This window comes from Sabethes cyaneus, chromosome 2 (assembly GCF_943734655.1).
Source record: "Sabethes cyaneus chromosome 2, idSabCyanKW18_F2, whole genome shotgun sequence".
Taxonomy (NCBI): Eukaryota; Metazoa; Arthropoda; class Insecta; order Diptera; family Culicidae; genus Sabethes; species Sabethes cyaneus.
Genome location: NC_071354.1, coordinates 1,315,015 through 1,331,647, shown reverse-complemented (window position 1 = coordinate 1,331,647; position 16,633 = coordinate 1,315,015). Strand labels below are relative to the sequence as shown.

Here is a 16,633-nt window from a genome sequence, read left to right as displayed (position 1 = left end):
TGACACCTATTTCGTCGAAATCGGTTTAAAATTGTTGATGATTGTTATAACAATTCAATTTTGGGTACCCGGGTACCCTTGTCGCCCTGCTAAAGGTGTTTTTTTTGTCGCACACATAACGGTTAAAAATGTCAGCATTTTTATGACACACAGTGCAAAACTAACTATTCCCTAATATTTTAGTGTGTTGTCTATCATACGCGATCAATCAAAGTGAGTTGAGATCTATTTAAATGCTTTTTATCATTAAAGAAGTCCTACCAGCCAAATTTCCGACGTTTTTTCGTGCGACGAAGAATCGTTTTAATTTCCGACATTCATAAATGAAAATAACTCACGCAAGACATTTGTCGTTATTCTACAGCCAGGAAAACTTGCCTTACCTGTAGATTTTTTGCAGAATAACATTTGTCATGCTGTCCTATACAAACACATGCGCGTTAGCTTCGTAAATATTGTTATGATTTTTAGTTCGGACGATGAAAAATTTTCATGGACGGATTTTAAAACGGTACGACGAATTTAAGAAATAAAGTCAGTTGCGTAATTTCAATAATATGCTTTAATAATCGCTTTTCAGTGATTTCGAAGTTCACGGATTGGAAGGTAAGTGTGTTTTAGTCAAATCAGCACAAGAACTTTTGGAGTATTCATTAAATCCATCTAACAAATGATGAAAATTAGAATGGCTTTACTTAGTACGACGGGAATTAGAAATAAACCCTAAATAATCTTTGTTTTCGTTAAATAAATTTTAAAAAAGGTAAATAGAAAATTTTAATTTATAAGAAAACAAAAACTCAAAATAATTTCATGAAAAATAGAAGGAGTATTCTGATGTTAAACTTATAAACATTTTCATTTCAATCTTGCATACAAAAAAAAGTTTTAAATACTTATATCTAGCTGGTCCATTATATAAAAAGTATTATCAAGAGAAAAGTGCGGGTTTCTGTTGTTCAAATAAATTTCTAAAACCGGAAACACTCAGTTTCGAATCTTCCGTGAACATGTGCTTCATGACGCGCTTCTCAAATGCTTCCTTGGACAAACCTGTAAGCGTTTCGATAAATTTATCCATTGTTGAACTAAACCGTTCTCTATTCTGCATTGTTAATTCCGGAATGTTGCTCATCGTTGTCTGAGCTACAGTGTAATTCACTCGCGGAAATAACCTATTCCACTGCCGGTTCAAAAACGGCGTATTTAATCCAAACGGTATTATGCGAAGGCCTTTCACACCGTCAAGAAAAAAGTCGCCGCTCAGCATCGTATTATTATGCTTGCTCATAGTTGATTTCTGCAGAACAAAAGTTAATGTCGTTACTCGATGTATACATAACATTCAAAAACGGTTAATTAGTATTTACTGACCTTCTCGAACCGTCTGAGTTTGTTATGTATGTAGCAGGTCCAATATTGCTCACTTCCAACGAATTTCATGCATTCAGGTGTACGCTGGTCGTGTAAAGTAAGGTTGAGTTGTTTAAATATATCACAACTAGTTATTTCATTAGCAATCTTTAAAGTTGATGATAAAATTTTAACGCTTTCTTCATGATCGGGTTTGTAGTCTAGATCGTCCGGAGAGTAGATCGATGGCACAAAACCAATCCACAAAAGATTATTTGATTTCACTTTTCCGACAAGCATACACAGTCTAGCATTTGGCTGCTGTATTTCTCTGTTTTGAGCTTTTCCAACATTGAGGAATAGTTCAGTTGGAAGAAGAGTTGGATTTTGTCGCAATATTTCGTTATTTTTTGTGTACAAAACTGGAGCTAATATCGGACTTCCCACACTGACATCCAATGGCATTCCAACCAGCAGATCAAATAGCATTGTTTCCGAAATGATTGATGCGGTCGATAGAGGCTTGTAATCGTTCCAGCATCGTCCCGCGATCAGCATCTCTTCGTCTACATAAATGTACTGATTCAAATTGTTTAATGCAACTTCAACACCCAGCAATGATGCAGAAGCTGCTTATAGGAATGCAATTAGCCATAGAAATGGTGAAATTAATATTGTTTTTGACTCACCTGGATTGTACAAAAATCGAATGATATGCGCTCCGGTCAGTAACTTCAAATTAGGATCTAACGCAAGCAGAGTTTGGCGTTCGCTGCTATGGCTTAAGTTTTTGTATGCAACACCAACTTGCTGTCCAGCCGAGAATGGATTGACGAACTGGTATTTCATTCGGTGAGCACATTCAGCAAACTTGTTCGAAATAGATTGAACAAACGGGTCTTGTTCCATTTTTTGCTCTAAAATCCGCTCACACTGATCCGATTTTAGCACGAGAACCGTTTTGGACAAATCGCGCTTTGCTAGGTGGAAGCCCAAGCTCTGCGCCACGTGATCACTTCCAATAATTACATAGTCATATCTATCATCCAGGAGGCCTCGAACGGAGTTTTTTGAAAAATCTCCTACATCACTAATTATTACCACGTAAATTAATAAAATCCATCCGCTATTCATTTTAGAAACGGCTGTTCTGTTTCATACGAGTTAAATGCAACTGAAGAATGTGTTATGGCATAGAACGTGCACCGAGCAACTGTGGTGTTGTTCTTTCCAGAGTGTGAAAAGTTTTGTTTTGGAATGTTCTGTGTACAAAAGCAAGCAGTCTCGTCTAAAAGTTTCAGAATTGAATCCAACTTCACTATGAACAGGAACTTTGTTCCATTTTGGGGACTGAATAATACAGAAAAAATATTAAAGCAAATTTTGTTACCTTGACATAGCAGAAGAAAACATTGAGTCGATTTTTACACATTTTCTGTGTCAGAAAATTTTTATCATTGTTTTCATTCAAAATTGAATTAGAATTATAAATTTAAAAAAAATAACAATTAAATGTAAAATTTCGCTAAACCTATTTCAAACTACTTTGTTCCTGATTTCCAGTCATTTTCCAATTTTTGATTTGTTGTGAGACTGGCTGATTTATTTGGGTTGTTAACAATTGTGATTGTGTGACAGTTTAACAGACAGTAAGTCGGTAGAGTAATAGAAATCTAAGTCTAAGTACTAAGTCCATACTTTAAGGTACAAACACGCGTCATTGATTTTCAGGATTTCAGAAGTAGTTTTGATGCTGCAAATAAAAGACGGAATAGACGGAAAGAATGGAGTGAAAATAGTTTCATAAACATAGCTTTTGTTTTGAGCATAAAAACTGCTTTTGAAATTCCAAACATAAATGACGCATGTCTGAATCTTAAAACACAGTTAAAGTATAGCAAAGTTGTAAACATAAAAAATAAATTAACAGCAGTCATACTACATGTAGTACACTTATATTAGTGACAGAAACTCTATGCCTTATTGCTAGGCAATGATTGCCCTCATTCTTGCACGCGTAATGTCCAAATTTAATTTCATGATGTATTTATTTTTATATTTTTTGTTGTAATTCAAGGTAGTGAAAAAAAACTTGGAGTTGAAGAAACCACTCGAAGGTCTCATACAAGTAAGTTGTGGTCTCTAGTTCTGATCATATCTAATTAGCGCATAATTTATCGCGGTAAGTTCGAAACAACGATATCTATGCACACGATTTTTTTGTACATGTTCATAGCCCGTGTCCAAACGGCAATTATACCGGGACGCTAATGGAGGCACACGCGACTAACCTGATCAAAACAATAACGAAACGAAGCGCGTCCATAAACCGGTCAGCTGGTCACTACTGCCCACAACCCATCAGTCACAATGATCTACAAAGGCAGTACAACTAGGTATACTTTGTTGATGGCCGATAATGACTTCTGTGAGTCAGAAAAGGAGAACCGACTTAGAGACACAAGCCACGGTTGCGTACATTTCGCACAAAACATCTGATTTTGCGGTATGCTGTATGGTTCTGCGAACATGAACGGCACGTAATTGAACAATTTCTTCTTCGACGCGCCTAGGGACTTGTAATGAAACCGCAGCACAACATCAATCATGCACAATTTATTGAAACACGCCCGGCTGGGTGGTCAAACCAGGCGGTGGGAGAGACCCGGCTCGTTGATTGTACATTAGTTTAGGTTGTTTTGTATGTTGATTATGTTTTTGAAGACATCCAAATGCAGCACCGACGCGTCGCGACGGTGCTGGTAGCAGCTGGTGCAATGTTTTTTTGTATGAATTCAAATATAAACGCTGCAACTGAAACGTAGTGTTTTTGAATTTATTTTTAACAAACATTTTCTTTTTTTCTAATAGAAAAATGCATCGTTCTTTTTTCAAAACTTATTAATGAATCAATCAACCATCCAACCAACAGCAAAGAGACATTGCAAGTGCAAAGACAAAAATCATTAATTACTTATTCCGCGCTTCGCTGCCATAACAATAGATACAGGCAGTTTTCAACATCTATTGAATTGAAAATGAATTTTAGTCGCGTATTATGCAGTGAAGATTCGATTTTACTATGAACAAAATTTTTTGCTGTGATGAATTTAAACTGTGACGATGTGACAATTTTTCAAAAATAAAAAAAACTTTCATTTGCTTCCTAATACATGAATGGTACAATATTTTTAAGCTGTGATAAATTTGAAACGTAGCTGTAGTTTATTCGTTTGTTTTAATTCATAAAATTGATAATGATGCAAAAACCTAAAAACAAAAATCATACAAGCAAGAGGCCACATGGAATAAGAAGAACGGTACACATACTTAATAAGCGTTCTTTCACTACTAAATACTAAATTTTCCGTTCTTTTCCCTTCACGCCTTGTCTTGCCCTGTAGACACTATCACCACCTTTGTTTCATTACCTTCTTCTACCGTCCGTGGATTGTAAAACACTGTCGTTATAAAAAATTAACTTTCTTAAATTTCCATCAATCTCAAATATCAGTATAGACTCGGACAGATCATTACATTTTCTATTTGAATGGATAGATTAGACTTTAATAAGCTTGTATGAGTATATAATTATATATAAAAATGAACTATCAGCGATTTGCAGGGATTTAAATAAAAATACCTCCACCATACCGACCAAAAGGGTTAGTTATAAATGAATAAAAAATTATCAGAGTAAAAACATGAATGTAAGAATACGAAATTTTAAAAAGAACACGTGCAAACTGATAATAGGTTAACGTTTTGGTCTAAGCATATCCAACGAAGCATGCCACTTCTAAATTCATAACAGAAGGCCAATTAAGTGTTACATGTTCACATCAATGCATGAATACATGAATGCTGACCTCATCTGGTTACTTATGCTCGAATGGCCAACGGTGACTGGTGTGTTCGACATTCGTAAGCCCGTGAAGGCGTCAAACATACGCAGCTTACGCCGAATCCGATAACAATCGGTGCCTGCAGTGACGCCAAAAATGTACTTTTTGAATAAAGCATTTCGTTTCTCCCCCCTTCACACTGCAGTTATGATGGAAATAATATTTAATTTATCAAATTCAATATTAATTTAATTGACTATGTCTTCACATAGTGCTTATTTTTTAATGACATACCTTACTTTGTCCTGTGCTCTGGGGGTTTGACTTTCGAATTTTGTGTATATTTCAGAAAAAATAGCCACCGGTAGTGGGCATGGTCACTTCGAGCCCAATTCGAATCGTTTTGGAAATTTCAATTTAACGTCGGTCCGCCACTTCTATCGTCGGATTTGCGAAAATTAGTGTGCTGCATTTCGCACAGCCAACGAAAAAAAAATAGGACTCACATCATTTGAAAGCTAAAATACATTCTTAGCTTTGTTCGTCGTTGGTTAAGTTCGCCAGCCAGCGATGGTCGTCTTCGTTTGCTGCTTCCCCCGTTTGGGACGATACGACGGCACCGACCTGCGAACAAGCTTCAGCCCGCGGTCCAGTCAAACATTGTCTGTCCACCCAAGCCGACAGACGCATGGTCTGGAGGCGCGAACGTTAAAGGTATTATGAAGAGTGTTTGAAGACAGTGGCACAAATCGTACTATTGCGTGAAATGTGACTGTGTATCGCAAATTGAAAACACATTTTTGTGAGTTAAGGCTATGAATTTTGCAGAAAAATCTGTGAGAGTGAAAACCGAAAAGTGTTCCTGATTGAAATATCTTTACAAGCTTTGTTGTTACTTCCGATCGAGGCAAACGAAAAGTGAACAGAAAAGTGTTACGCTGATTATCGCTGCCCTAAAAACAGTGAAAACCGTTAAAGCAACTGTGTTCCAAGATAAGTGTTTATTCTCTCTACTTGGTCCAGATTTTTAAGAGCCTACAAGAGAACAAGTTTGAGATACATATTAACTATGCGGCGCGAAACGAAGCCTTTGGGTAAAGTTGTGACGGGACTGTTGCTGCTTCTGTGTGGAATTCGAACATTCGCAAATGGTTTTCTGAATTTCAGCTCGGTTTTAGGTAATAATTTTGGAATCGCGGACTTGTTTGAAATTAATTATGGACATCCTTCATTAAGACCCGCTTACGATTACGTAATTGTTGGAGCAGGACCAGCTGGTTGCGTTCTGGCTAACCGACTTTCGGAAGACCCTTCCAGAACGGTGTTGCTTCTTGAGATTGGAAAAGGTGAGATTCCTGTTATTACGGATCCACCCCTGCTTGGACCTACATTGGCATCTACTGATTACAATTTCGGATATCAGACCGAGGTTCAAAAGTATGGTTGTCAGGGTATGCGCGGTAGACGGTGTAGTTGGGCGCATGGGCGAGGAATTGGCGGATCTTCAATAATCAACAATGTGATTTTCACCAGAGGAAATAAACGGGACTACAATAGCTGGGCACAAGCTGGAAATTCTGGCTGGAGCTGGGAGGAGGTATTGCCTTACTATCGAAAAATCGAGCGAGCGAACATACGAGATTTTGAGGACAATGGTTTCCATGGCAAAGACGGGCTGCTGTCAGTGGAGGATTGTCCATTCAGGTGAGTAGGATAGGCTTATGCTTTCAATCGATTGTGTAATGTGGCACGTAGCAGGTAGGTTTTCTATCATTTTGGTAGCTTGAAAGCTTAGTCGATGATAATGAAACTGGATCACCATTGTATAAAAGACACTTTGTTTGAAAACCAGTTTCTACCGACGGCTTAAGCTCGCTAGTTTACATTCCGCAGTTCTACTCTGTTATTAGACCGGTCCTGTAATTTTAGGAAGTTACGTAATTCTCAAAATATGGAGAAGTATATATTTTTTGTTAATGTGGTCACATTCATCATTGAACAAATTTTAGATTAGCTTCAAACACTACTATTCTTAATAATTCATTGGAATATATGAATAAGCTTCAATTATTCAATCATTTTGGAAACATTTTACGTGTGGTTAACAAATCGTGTTTTCTTAGATCCTGATTGTATTTTCTGGTTGTATTTTAAATTTAACCACTCTTTTTACAGTCTAGCATAGACTAATCATGCATTTACCATGCAACTAATTAATGCACCACCGCTTCAGCGCAGAATGCTTGGCAGTGGTGTTAATTATATATACATTTTACACTATTTTGCGTTTATCGAGAGCGTTAAATGGCGAGAAAAAATGCCAATTTACACAAATTGTTGCTTGTTTATGCATGATAATGGAAATATAGCAAACAAGATGAGTAAAGTAAGATATCTTACTAGTCTATTTTGGACGAAATCAAAGGATAGAACAAACTGTCAAATTCCAAAAAAGTGGTATACAGCTCTTACGATATCGAACAAATAATCATTTCTCAACTATCCATTCTCAACGGATTCGAAGCATTCTAGTAGAACAATGCATTGCTAAGGACAAAAAAAATCATTTCACACAACACATATTTCGTCATGCGGATGGATTCAATTAACATGCAGATTGATTTGAAATTATAGGGTGGCAGCAAGCTCATTTGAAATGCTTGAACTAGCTTAAACCTAAATGAAAGCAGTTCAGAATAATTACGTTATTGGCCTTCAACAGTGCATGCAATGTTTCGAAAAACTATTGCTTGTGGTCGACATATTACTTTTCCGCCAATACTCGTCAAGATAGAGGACGTAGGAGTTACTGCAAGCTTTCCTGACTCTGTCTCGGTGTACATAAATACATCTTTAATATTTATCGGAATATAGAATATCTTTCTCTTTTTTACGCTTTGTTCGTGTTCTCGTTGAGCATTGGACGCTCTAACCCAGTTTTAATATTGTATAATTGTTCCTTTTTGGAAAATTTCAAACTCGTTTTTCCGCTTCGGGGGCGAGTTATGGAGTTATGGGGAGTTATGGAGGTTACTACTAAATGAAAGGTATTTTAACACTAAACCTACCGAATGTTGATGTATACCTACAGCTACCGCAAGGTCCCTTTCTTTAAAAAACCCATGCAATTATTGCAAATACCTGACCACTCCTAATTCTGCGCATTTTTCATTACATATGTATTTTTTAACATTGTGCATAAATAACTATGATCATTGTGTTATTTTTTTGTAAATGTCTGTTGAGTATTACGCCATTATTGATAAATGGGCCATAATATTTGATAGCGAAATAATTTAAAGTGAAACTGAAAGTATTTTATATGTCAGGAAACAACGTCGTTAGCACCAGCGCTAAGACTGTCCTTCTAGAAAAATAACCTATTTATGATCGAAATTGTTTGCAATGATCAAATTAGCCAGCGTAATTAGAAAGAATATTTAGTTTTAGTCATATTTTAGTCGAAAACAGCGATTGTATTCAGTGCTTTCCTTTAAAAATATGCAACGTAGTATTTTTAATATAAGTCTAACGTGCGATGTTCACTTTGCAGAAAACCGAATCAATTCGCCCTTCACGCTATCGAGAAGAAAATATTTAAAATGAGCCAATCAAAATGATAACAATATTCCTGTGCCACTTGGATAGCACAAGAAGGCCGGATCAAGGATTTAATCATGAAAATGGCTAATGCCGGAATTTTGGTGTTTTCAGCATATAAACACATAAAGAACATAACATAAGTCTTTATTGTTACTTTTTAGGTGCGCAGAATTAGAAACATGGACAAGAAAGTGCGCAAAATTAGGCATGGATTAACCGTGGATAAGTTTATAAAACGAAAAATTTACTCAACTGTTGGTCGACTTCTAATACCCATATTTTTGCCAGATATTATAGACCGTAGCACTACACGATGCTGCTATCATCGTTGTTAAAATAAATCTACAATACCAAATACAATAACAAAAATGTATCGCTTGGTTCCAATTTTGGTACAAAAACGAATAATGATTGAAAAAGGCAATTGCAATTATCTATACCTATAGATACCATTTTTAATTTGCACATCATGCAAACCAACGGGGTTCAAATTAAAAAGCGTTCAGATTAAAAACGGTCAAACGAACGGGGGTCCACTGTATATAGGAAAAAGGATTTCTGTCTGTCTGTCTGTCTGCCTGTCAGTCCCTATGTTCCTTATAGAATCGAAAACTACTGAACCGATCGGCGTGAAAATTTGCATGTAGAGGTTTTTGGTGCTAGGGAAGGTTCTCTCGATGGCAAAAGACCCCTCCCCCCACTAACAGGAAGGCTCCCATACAAATCTATGCCTATAAAAATCGATTTCTGTCTGTCTGCCCGAATGTTCCTTATAGAATCGAAAACTACTGAACCGATTGGCGTGAAAATTTGCATATAGGGGTTTTTGGGGCCAGGGAAGGTTCAAATGATGGTTAGAGACCCCTCCCCCCACTAAGAGGGGGGGCTCCCATACAAATGAAACACAAATTTCTGCATAACGCGAGAACTAATCAAGCGAATGGAACAAAATTTTACATGTGGGTGTTTTTAGAGGCATGATTTTTTTCTATGGTGAATTGAGACCCCTCCCCTCTTTAGGAGGGGAATTATGACCCCTCTTTCTTTTAATAGGGGGGCTTCCATACAAATGAAATACAAATTTCCTCATAACTCGAGAACTAATTAATCAAATGGAACTATTTTTGGCATGTGGGTGTTTTTGGAGGCATGATTTTTTCTATGATTAATTAGGACCCCTTACCTTTTTAGGAGGGGGGCTGCCACACAAAAGAAAAATAAATTTCCGCATAACTCCAGAACTAATCAAGCGAATGGAACCATATTTAGCATGTGGGTGTTTTTGTAGGCAATTTTTTTTCTATGGTGAATTGAGATCCCTCCCCTCTATAGGAGGGGAATAATGACCCCTCTCCCTTTTAAGAGGGGGGGGGGGCTTCTACACAAACGAAATACAAATTTCCTCATAACTCGAAAACTAATCAAGCAAATGGAACCAAATTTGACATGTGGGTGTTTTTGGAGACAAGTATTTTTCTATGATGCATTGAAACCTCTCTCTACTTTAGGAGGGGAGGCTCCTATACAAATGAAATACAAATTTCCTCATAACTCGAGAACTAACTAATCAAATGGAACCATGACGTAAGAAAACCTATATATGGGGTAGACAAAAAGAAGGGGTGGAGACCCTGATAAGAAGTGAATTTCCCAAATAACAAAACAGGGCTTTGCTTGTCTTATCTAATGCCTAATTTTCTGTCTGATAACAATGTAGATTATATGCCAAAAAAGGAGGAGTGATCTGATAAGAAAGGGAGGAACGTCAAAATTAAGAATTACGATTTTCCGAACAAAACCAGATGTACAAGCGGCTGGTGCACAAATAGCCTTGAGCAAGATCGCGCATTCAACTAGCACATAAACCAGGAAGCATAGGATAGCCCCGGAATGCGCACATGCGTGTTTTGCTTATGGGTAATTTTTGTAATTTATGTTTATTTTTCACCATATTAACCCTATAACCGGTAAGATTGTGGGTCTATAGATGGCGTTAGAGGGTTTAAGGATGAATATGAGTAAGACAAAATGATCCGGACACGCAAAATTGAAAGTGTAGAACTTGTAATACATACCAGAGGTATTCCGGGTCATCAAAAATAGATTTTTTTCATCGCTTGTAGGGTACGGGTGGGTATTTCCAGCCCATTAAGCGGTAGCCTGAACAATATTCAGGAACTACGTTGAAACTATATTTATTCGAGACAAGATTTTTATACCAGTTGATAGAATAATATTTACTGAATATCGGCGTGTATTTTGGTCTTAATAAAACGCTACTGAATTTGAGTTATAGTCGCGAGAAATGATGAAGTCGCTGCGGCTAAATTGAGCCCATTTGCTTTAGTGGTGTCTGTGTTTTTTAAATCCGACAGGCCGTTATAGCTAGCACAGCGATTAAATGCTTATCAAAAACAGATCAAAAGAGACAAGAAAAGAGAGACCAGTAGATAACTTCTCGCTATTGCCTACATTCCGGGCTCATTGAAGATAATTAGTTTTGCAGTAACAACAACTTGCTGCTGGCGCTAGTGTATCATTGAATCGTTCATATACACTAGCGCCAGTTGTCACTCAAATACCAGATATGTCAGCACATATATTGGTAGTAGTGTAAATAACGCACCATACGCTGGAATTAAAAACAAAATGCTGCTAATGGCTAGTGAATGAATATTGATTTATATTTTCATATCAGAGGGAAATTTTTATGTTCTTCCATGATAAAAAAAAGTAGAATTGTTCTGTGATAGCATATTCACAGCTGTTTAGTTTCTAGAATAAGTAAACGTGATCATAATTGTGTGTTTTCCAAACCATCATCAAGAGTGGATACGCGTAGGCGATTCAGTTTTTTTCAGCCTGGTTACGTGCTAGTGGAAAAACAGTGGTTTGATGTTTATTGAATAAAATTAAGCAAACTACTTACATTTTTATGAAAATAGTTATAACACATTAAAGCCTATGAGTGCTACATTCATTTCAGTATTGTTATATAGCGGCAAAGTTTTTATTTGGGAAAGTGTAGTCAAAAAAGGTAATGTATGCCGAAATTAGTAGCGTGATGGGAATACCCTCCCGTACCCTATCTTTTTCTAGTACAATCACTACGATCAATTTTCAGTTAACTAGTGAATCCGTCGAAAAATAACCGAGATGTGGCCATTTTTGTGAAATTAGTTCTGGAAATGCTGTCAGTAACGTCCTACATCTATGGCCATTTTGGCTTTATGGATCATTTCCGCCGAGGTACCCAGAATCTACTACAGGGTTGCCATGGCAAACTGTGTACTAGGAAAAGCTTGCAGTATCAGTGGCTCATAAAACCTTAACGGGAAACTTTTCATCGGAGAGCCAAATTTCGGAAGCAGTTTTTGGGCCCAAAAGCGGGGTTCTGTTTATAGAAATCTATTCAATGCATTCTTCCTTCCAATCTGAACACAACGAATATAGGTATTTTCACGAGCAAAATCTTTCCAATTAAATTCTACCATGTATATTTATTCTTGACAGATACGAAACTCCAGTCAAAATTTTTGTTTCACCTTAAAGTTTGATATGCTATTCACCTTGTCCTAAAATGGTCTGAACGATAAATGTTACTGGCACTGATTCAACAAAAATGAACATAACTCTTTTAGCATTGACTGGAAATGAAGTCGTTTTGACACGAAATATAAATGTTATTAAATTTCCCTGATAGAACAAAATACATGCGACGAAAAAATCAGATTTTGGCATACCACCGGATCGCTCGGAATATCTCCGGAGTTCGCTGGCTACTGGAAATCTTGAAATATTGCAGAAAAACTAGGACAATTTTCCCGTCGACCTTATTTTTCAGCATGGACATGAAAAAGTTGTTGTTAGCAAAACTTTTTTCCCTTAAATATGATACATTTTGCGATGTATGAAAGATTTGTAGGTAACATTATTATCTGTCTTGAAAAAAACATTCATCAGTTTTCAGTTTTTCAGTTCAAATTCAGGATATTTTCTAAAAATCACCTATAGATTATTTTTTTGAAGGTCTTATAAATTTTGAGGCATAAGTTTCCCCAATTAGATGTGTGCTTTACACCTAACAAGTTTTATTTGATATTGAAATGGTCATGAGAACCTCTGGTCGAGTTGCCACAAAATCCGTCATATATTTAGCTGAACACAAGCCATAATTGCTCAAAACACTTAGAGTTTACCTATACTACGTTACTCTACTATGCAGTACACTATCCTCCGTTATTTTCTGAGAGTGCCTTAAACAGGGCTTGAAAAGGGATCGCAAGTTGAATGTGACTGCCGTGAATGCGAACTTTCCGCATTCAAACTCCGCTTTTTGAACGATCATTTGACTGTTTTTTTGAATTCAGTCAAGCTGCCGCTTGCGCTGCTGCCGTCTTACAATTCATGCGGCATCTCTGCAAAAGCAAACAGTCGATCTCCCGTTTTGCTTTGCGCTTTGAGAATATAAACTGCAAACTGACTGGAAGCATACGGTGACGTATTTTTTCGTTTCTCTTTTTGTCTCCAAATCGGCTGCTCACAGTAATAGTTTGTCACCCGGACGTCGGTCCGACGCAAGCAAAATATTCGTTTGTATTGGACGGAGTCCGACCGACTTCTTCCATGCACATGTAGTGGTTGTTTTTTTTTGACGTAGGACTACGTCTTACGGCAAGTTTTGCGATAGGGTGTCATTCCAAAAAATCGAAAAATGCGAGCGTCACGAAAAATGAAAGGTTTTGAGCGTTAATAGCTCAGCGGTTTTCCGATCGATTTTCAATATTCTTACATCAATCAACCGGAAAATCTTCTAAGAATTGACCCAAATGAAGAAAAGTATGGATTCTTGATGTTGAACTATTGAAAAATTGAAAATAATAAACCTATGTTTTACCAGAATTCTTGCTTGGTGATTGGTTGGAAGATTCTTTACGATGATCTAAACCTATACCAATTTGATATCTGTGCTTGGGAAGTAAGCCAAAACAAGTGACCAAGTTTCCTCATTTCAACAAGATTTCTTAACACCGCGGTTCAACCTAGACCATTTTGATGTCCTTGTTTGGGAAGTACGCCAGAGAGAGTAACAAAACCCCCTCGTGCCAATAGATTTCTTACGAACGTGATTAAACCTAGTCCAATTTGATGTCTGTGTTAGGGAAGTGTGCCAGAAAAAATGACACAAGTTCATTGTCCCAACAGATCGCAAATTCTTTACTGCGAGACGATTAAACCTCGGCGTACTTGATATCTGTGTTGGAAAAATGTGCTACAGCTGTACTGTTCGGTTATAATACGGCTCTGTATGAATACGAAAGCATGCCGTTCCTTAGAAGTGTAGTGAAAAGATGTGCTGTTGATAAAATAGGATTGAATTGGTAACGTCCCTTCAACGTGGGAAACCATGGATAATAAAAACAATCTTTAATTTCAGTAAGGTAGCAGGAAAGCAATAGTTTGTGTTCTTGATTTTGTTAAATTGTTTTCAAATGTACAATCTTTTGAGAATTGAACGTATGCAATGTTACTACTTTGATAAATGTTACATACAACGCATGTAGCATGTATATATGTTGCATATAGCATGTATACATGAATAATCGAATGATTACAAGCATGAATACATGCTACTATCACTACAAAGACACTTACGTAGTCCTGCGTCACCTATATATGCGGTCGTGTCTTGTACACAACCCCTCTGATTTTTTGTAGTATTGAATCATACGATTATGCGGTTGCTTTTCGTAAGCGTGGTGACTGCCAGTCATTTGACTGTTTTGCAGTCATTCGCTGCTCCAAACGGTAAAGGCAACTTGATCGAAACGAAAATGTTAAAAAGCTTTAGAATCCGTTCATACTACTGCGTGCCATCGGCGTTTGACTGAGCAAACTGCCAGTTGTGTTATGCATAGCGTTCGTATTCCATCACTAAACGGACGGTGTGAATTTGAATGCGCGTTGGTGGGACTGCGGTAGAAAAAAAGGATCGGTCGAAGCCCTGGCCTTAAACAATAAAATAAAAATTGATTTAAAAAAGACAATATATTTTCAATTTTCTTTTGCTATTAGATCTGAAATCGCTGGAGCCTTTGTGAAGAGCGCACAGCGGGTTGGTTACCGTTATCTGGACTACAACGCCGGTGATCTAATCGGAGTGTCGTTCCTGCAGGCGCACACGCTCCACGGACACCGTGCTACCGGCGGCAACGCATACCTTAAGAACATCATCGATCGACCGAATTTGCACATTATGACCCGCTCGTGGGTGACTAAGGTTCTGATAGAACCTCGTAGGTGTGTACTCAGTATGGTTGTTGACAATGATACCGATGCTTTGCTTTACCCTTTACAGATACCAAAGAGGCCAAAGGAGTGCAGTTTGTTCATGAAAAGAAGTCCTACACAGTTAAAGCTACTCGGGAAGTAATTCTTTCAGCGGGAGCCTTCGAAAGTGCTAAGCTTCTTATGTTATCCGGAGTGGGACCGTCAAAGCATCTCCAAAAGCATAATATAAAAGTTATTCAGAACTTGCCAGTCGGTAGGAAGGTAACAGAGCACGGTGGCGTCTATGGACCAGTGTTTATCATCCATAACGATCCCGATGGATATAGAAGTTTGGAAAATGTGACCACACTTGGAGAATATCTACGGTTCAGAAATGGCCAAGGACCCTTAACGACAAACTCAGTGGAAAGTTTACTGTATGTGAAATCACCAGTTGCTGAAGATCCAGATCCCGGACTACCGGATGTTGAAGTAATGCAAGCTTTCGTTTCATTTGGATTTGATTCTTCGCCAGCGGTAAAATTTGCTTATCAACTATCCGATGAGTTGGACCAATCATACTTTCGTCCACTGGCGAATAAGAGAACATTCATGTATCTACCAATGCTGCTCAAAGCACGAGCTAGAGGACAAGTACGTTTGAAATCAACAAATCCTTTCCATCATCCGGAGTTCAAGTACCAGTACTTTGAGGATGAACGAGACGTGGAAGCATTGGTGTACGCAATTCTACAGGTAATAAAAATAACCTCGCAGCCAGCATTCGAGAAACTGAGAGTGGAGTTGTATAGCAATAAGGTTCCCGGCTGTAAACAGCACAAGTTCAACACCTTGGAATATTGGCGTTGTCATGTTAGAACAGTGACTGCAACCTTCCAGCACCAGGTGAGCATTTTCGCTGGTTGACCGATGCAACTTAGTTCAGTGTGGGTTCGTTTCAGGTTGCGACATGCAAAATGGGACCAGCTAGCGATCCTGAAGCCGTGGTGGATCATCGACTCCGCGTACATGGCATTAAAAGGCTTCGGGTAGCCGATGTCGGAATTATTCCCGATTCACCGACCGGCCATACCTGTGCTCATAGTTTCCTAATTGGTGAGAAAGCGGCGGATCTGATTAAACAGGATAACATCCGATAAGGCTGTCGAATGGAGTCGTTGTAGGCTTTTTCGAAATATTTAGCAGAAAGAATATCAAATTAAAAAATATTTTAAATATGACGTATTGAATTTATTTTTGAAGAAAATTGCCGTTTTGTTAAGCGTAATAAATCTCAAAAGTTATTTTAGGTGTTTCTGACCTGAATTGCACTAATTAGTTTGGCCACTTCCAACAACAACAACAACAACATTTTACATATCACACGCTAGTCAAAACAACTGCTTGTACCATCATGAACATTATGACACGCTTCGGCAGACTGCCGATTGGGTTTGAACATACTTCGTGGCCTTCCAGCGCACGTTCTTTCAGCGTTGGTACACCTCATTATAAATACAACTTACGAAGCTAAACGAACATTAAAATATAGAAATCTATGC

At 37.8% G+C, this 16,633-nt stretch overlaps 2 protein-coding genes across 2 annotated transcripts; one reads left to right on the top strand and one right to left on the bottom strand.

Annotated features, from left to right (window-relative positions):
- Positions 1-931: 931 nt before the first annotated feature.
- LOC128738704 (uncharacterized) lies at positions 932-2,487 on the bottom strand. Its single transcript, XM_053834028.1, has 3 exons — positions 2,043-2,487; positions 1,375-1,982; positions 932-1,300 (listed from the first exon to the last, which is right to left on the bottom strand). Exons 1-3 carry the CDS (start codon positions 2,485-2,487, stop codon positions 932-934), a joined length of 1,422 nt encoding a protein of 473 aa, XP_053690003.1.
- Positions 2,488-6,267: 3,780 nt separating this feature from the next.
- Positions 6,268-16,231, top strand: LOC128738700 (glucose dehydrogenase [FAD, quinone]-like). The gene is made up of 4 exons (XM_053834025.1): positions 6,268-6,902; positions 14,877-15,097; positions 15,160-15,977; positions 16,034-16,231. The coding sequence occupies exons 1-4, from the start codon at positions 6,268-6,270 to the stop codon at positions 16,229-16,231; spliced, it is 1,872 nt and encodes a 623-aa protein (XP_053690000.1).
- Positions 16,232-16,633: the final 402 nt, after the last annotated feature.

Coding starts and splice junctions, on each gene's coding strand:
- LOC128738704 (XM_053834028.1), bottom strand. CDS start 2,487: ATGAATAGCGGATGGATTTTATTAATTTACGTGGTAATAATTAGTGAT. Junction 1,983..2,042: donor TCGATTTTTGTACAATCCAG/GTGAGTCAAAAA, acceptor TCCTATAAGCAG/CTTCTGCATCATTGCTGGGT. Junction 1,301..1,374: donor AACTCAGACGGTTCGAGAAG/GTCAGTAAATAC, acceptor TTTGTTCTGCAG/AAATCAACTATGAGCAAGCA.
- LOC128738700 (XM_053834025.1), top strand. CDS start 6,268: ATGCGGCGCGAAACGAAGCCTTTGGGTAAAGTTGTGACGGGACTGTTG. Junction 15,098..15,159: donor TAAGGTTCTGATAGAACCTC/GTAGGTGTGTAC, acceptor TACCCTTTACAG/ATACCAAAGAGGCCAAAGGA. Junction 15,978..16,033: donor CTGCAACCTTCCAGCACCAG/GTGAGCATTTTC, acceptor GGTTCGTTTCAG/GTTGCGACATGCAAAATGGG.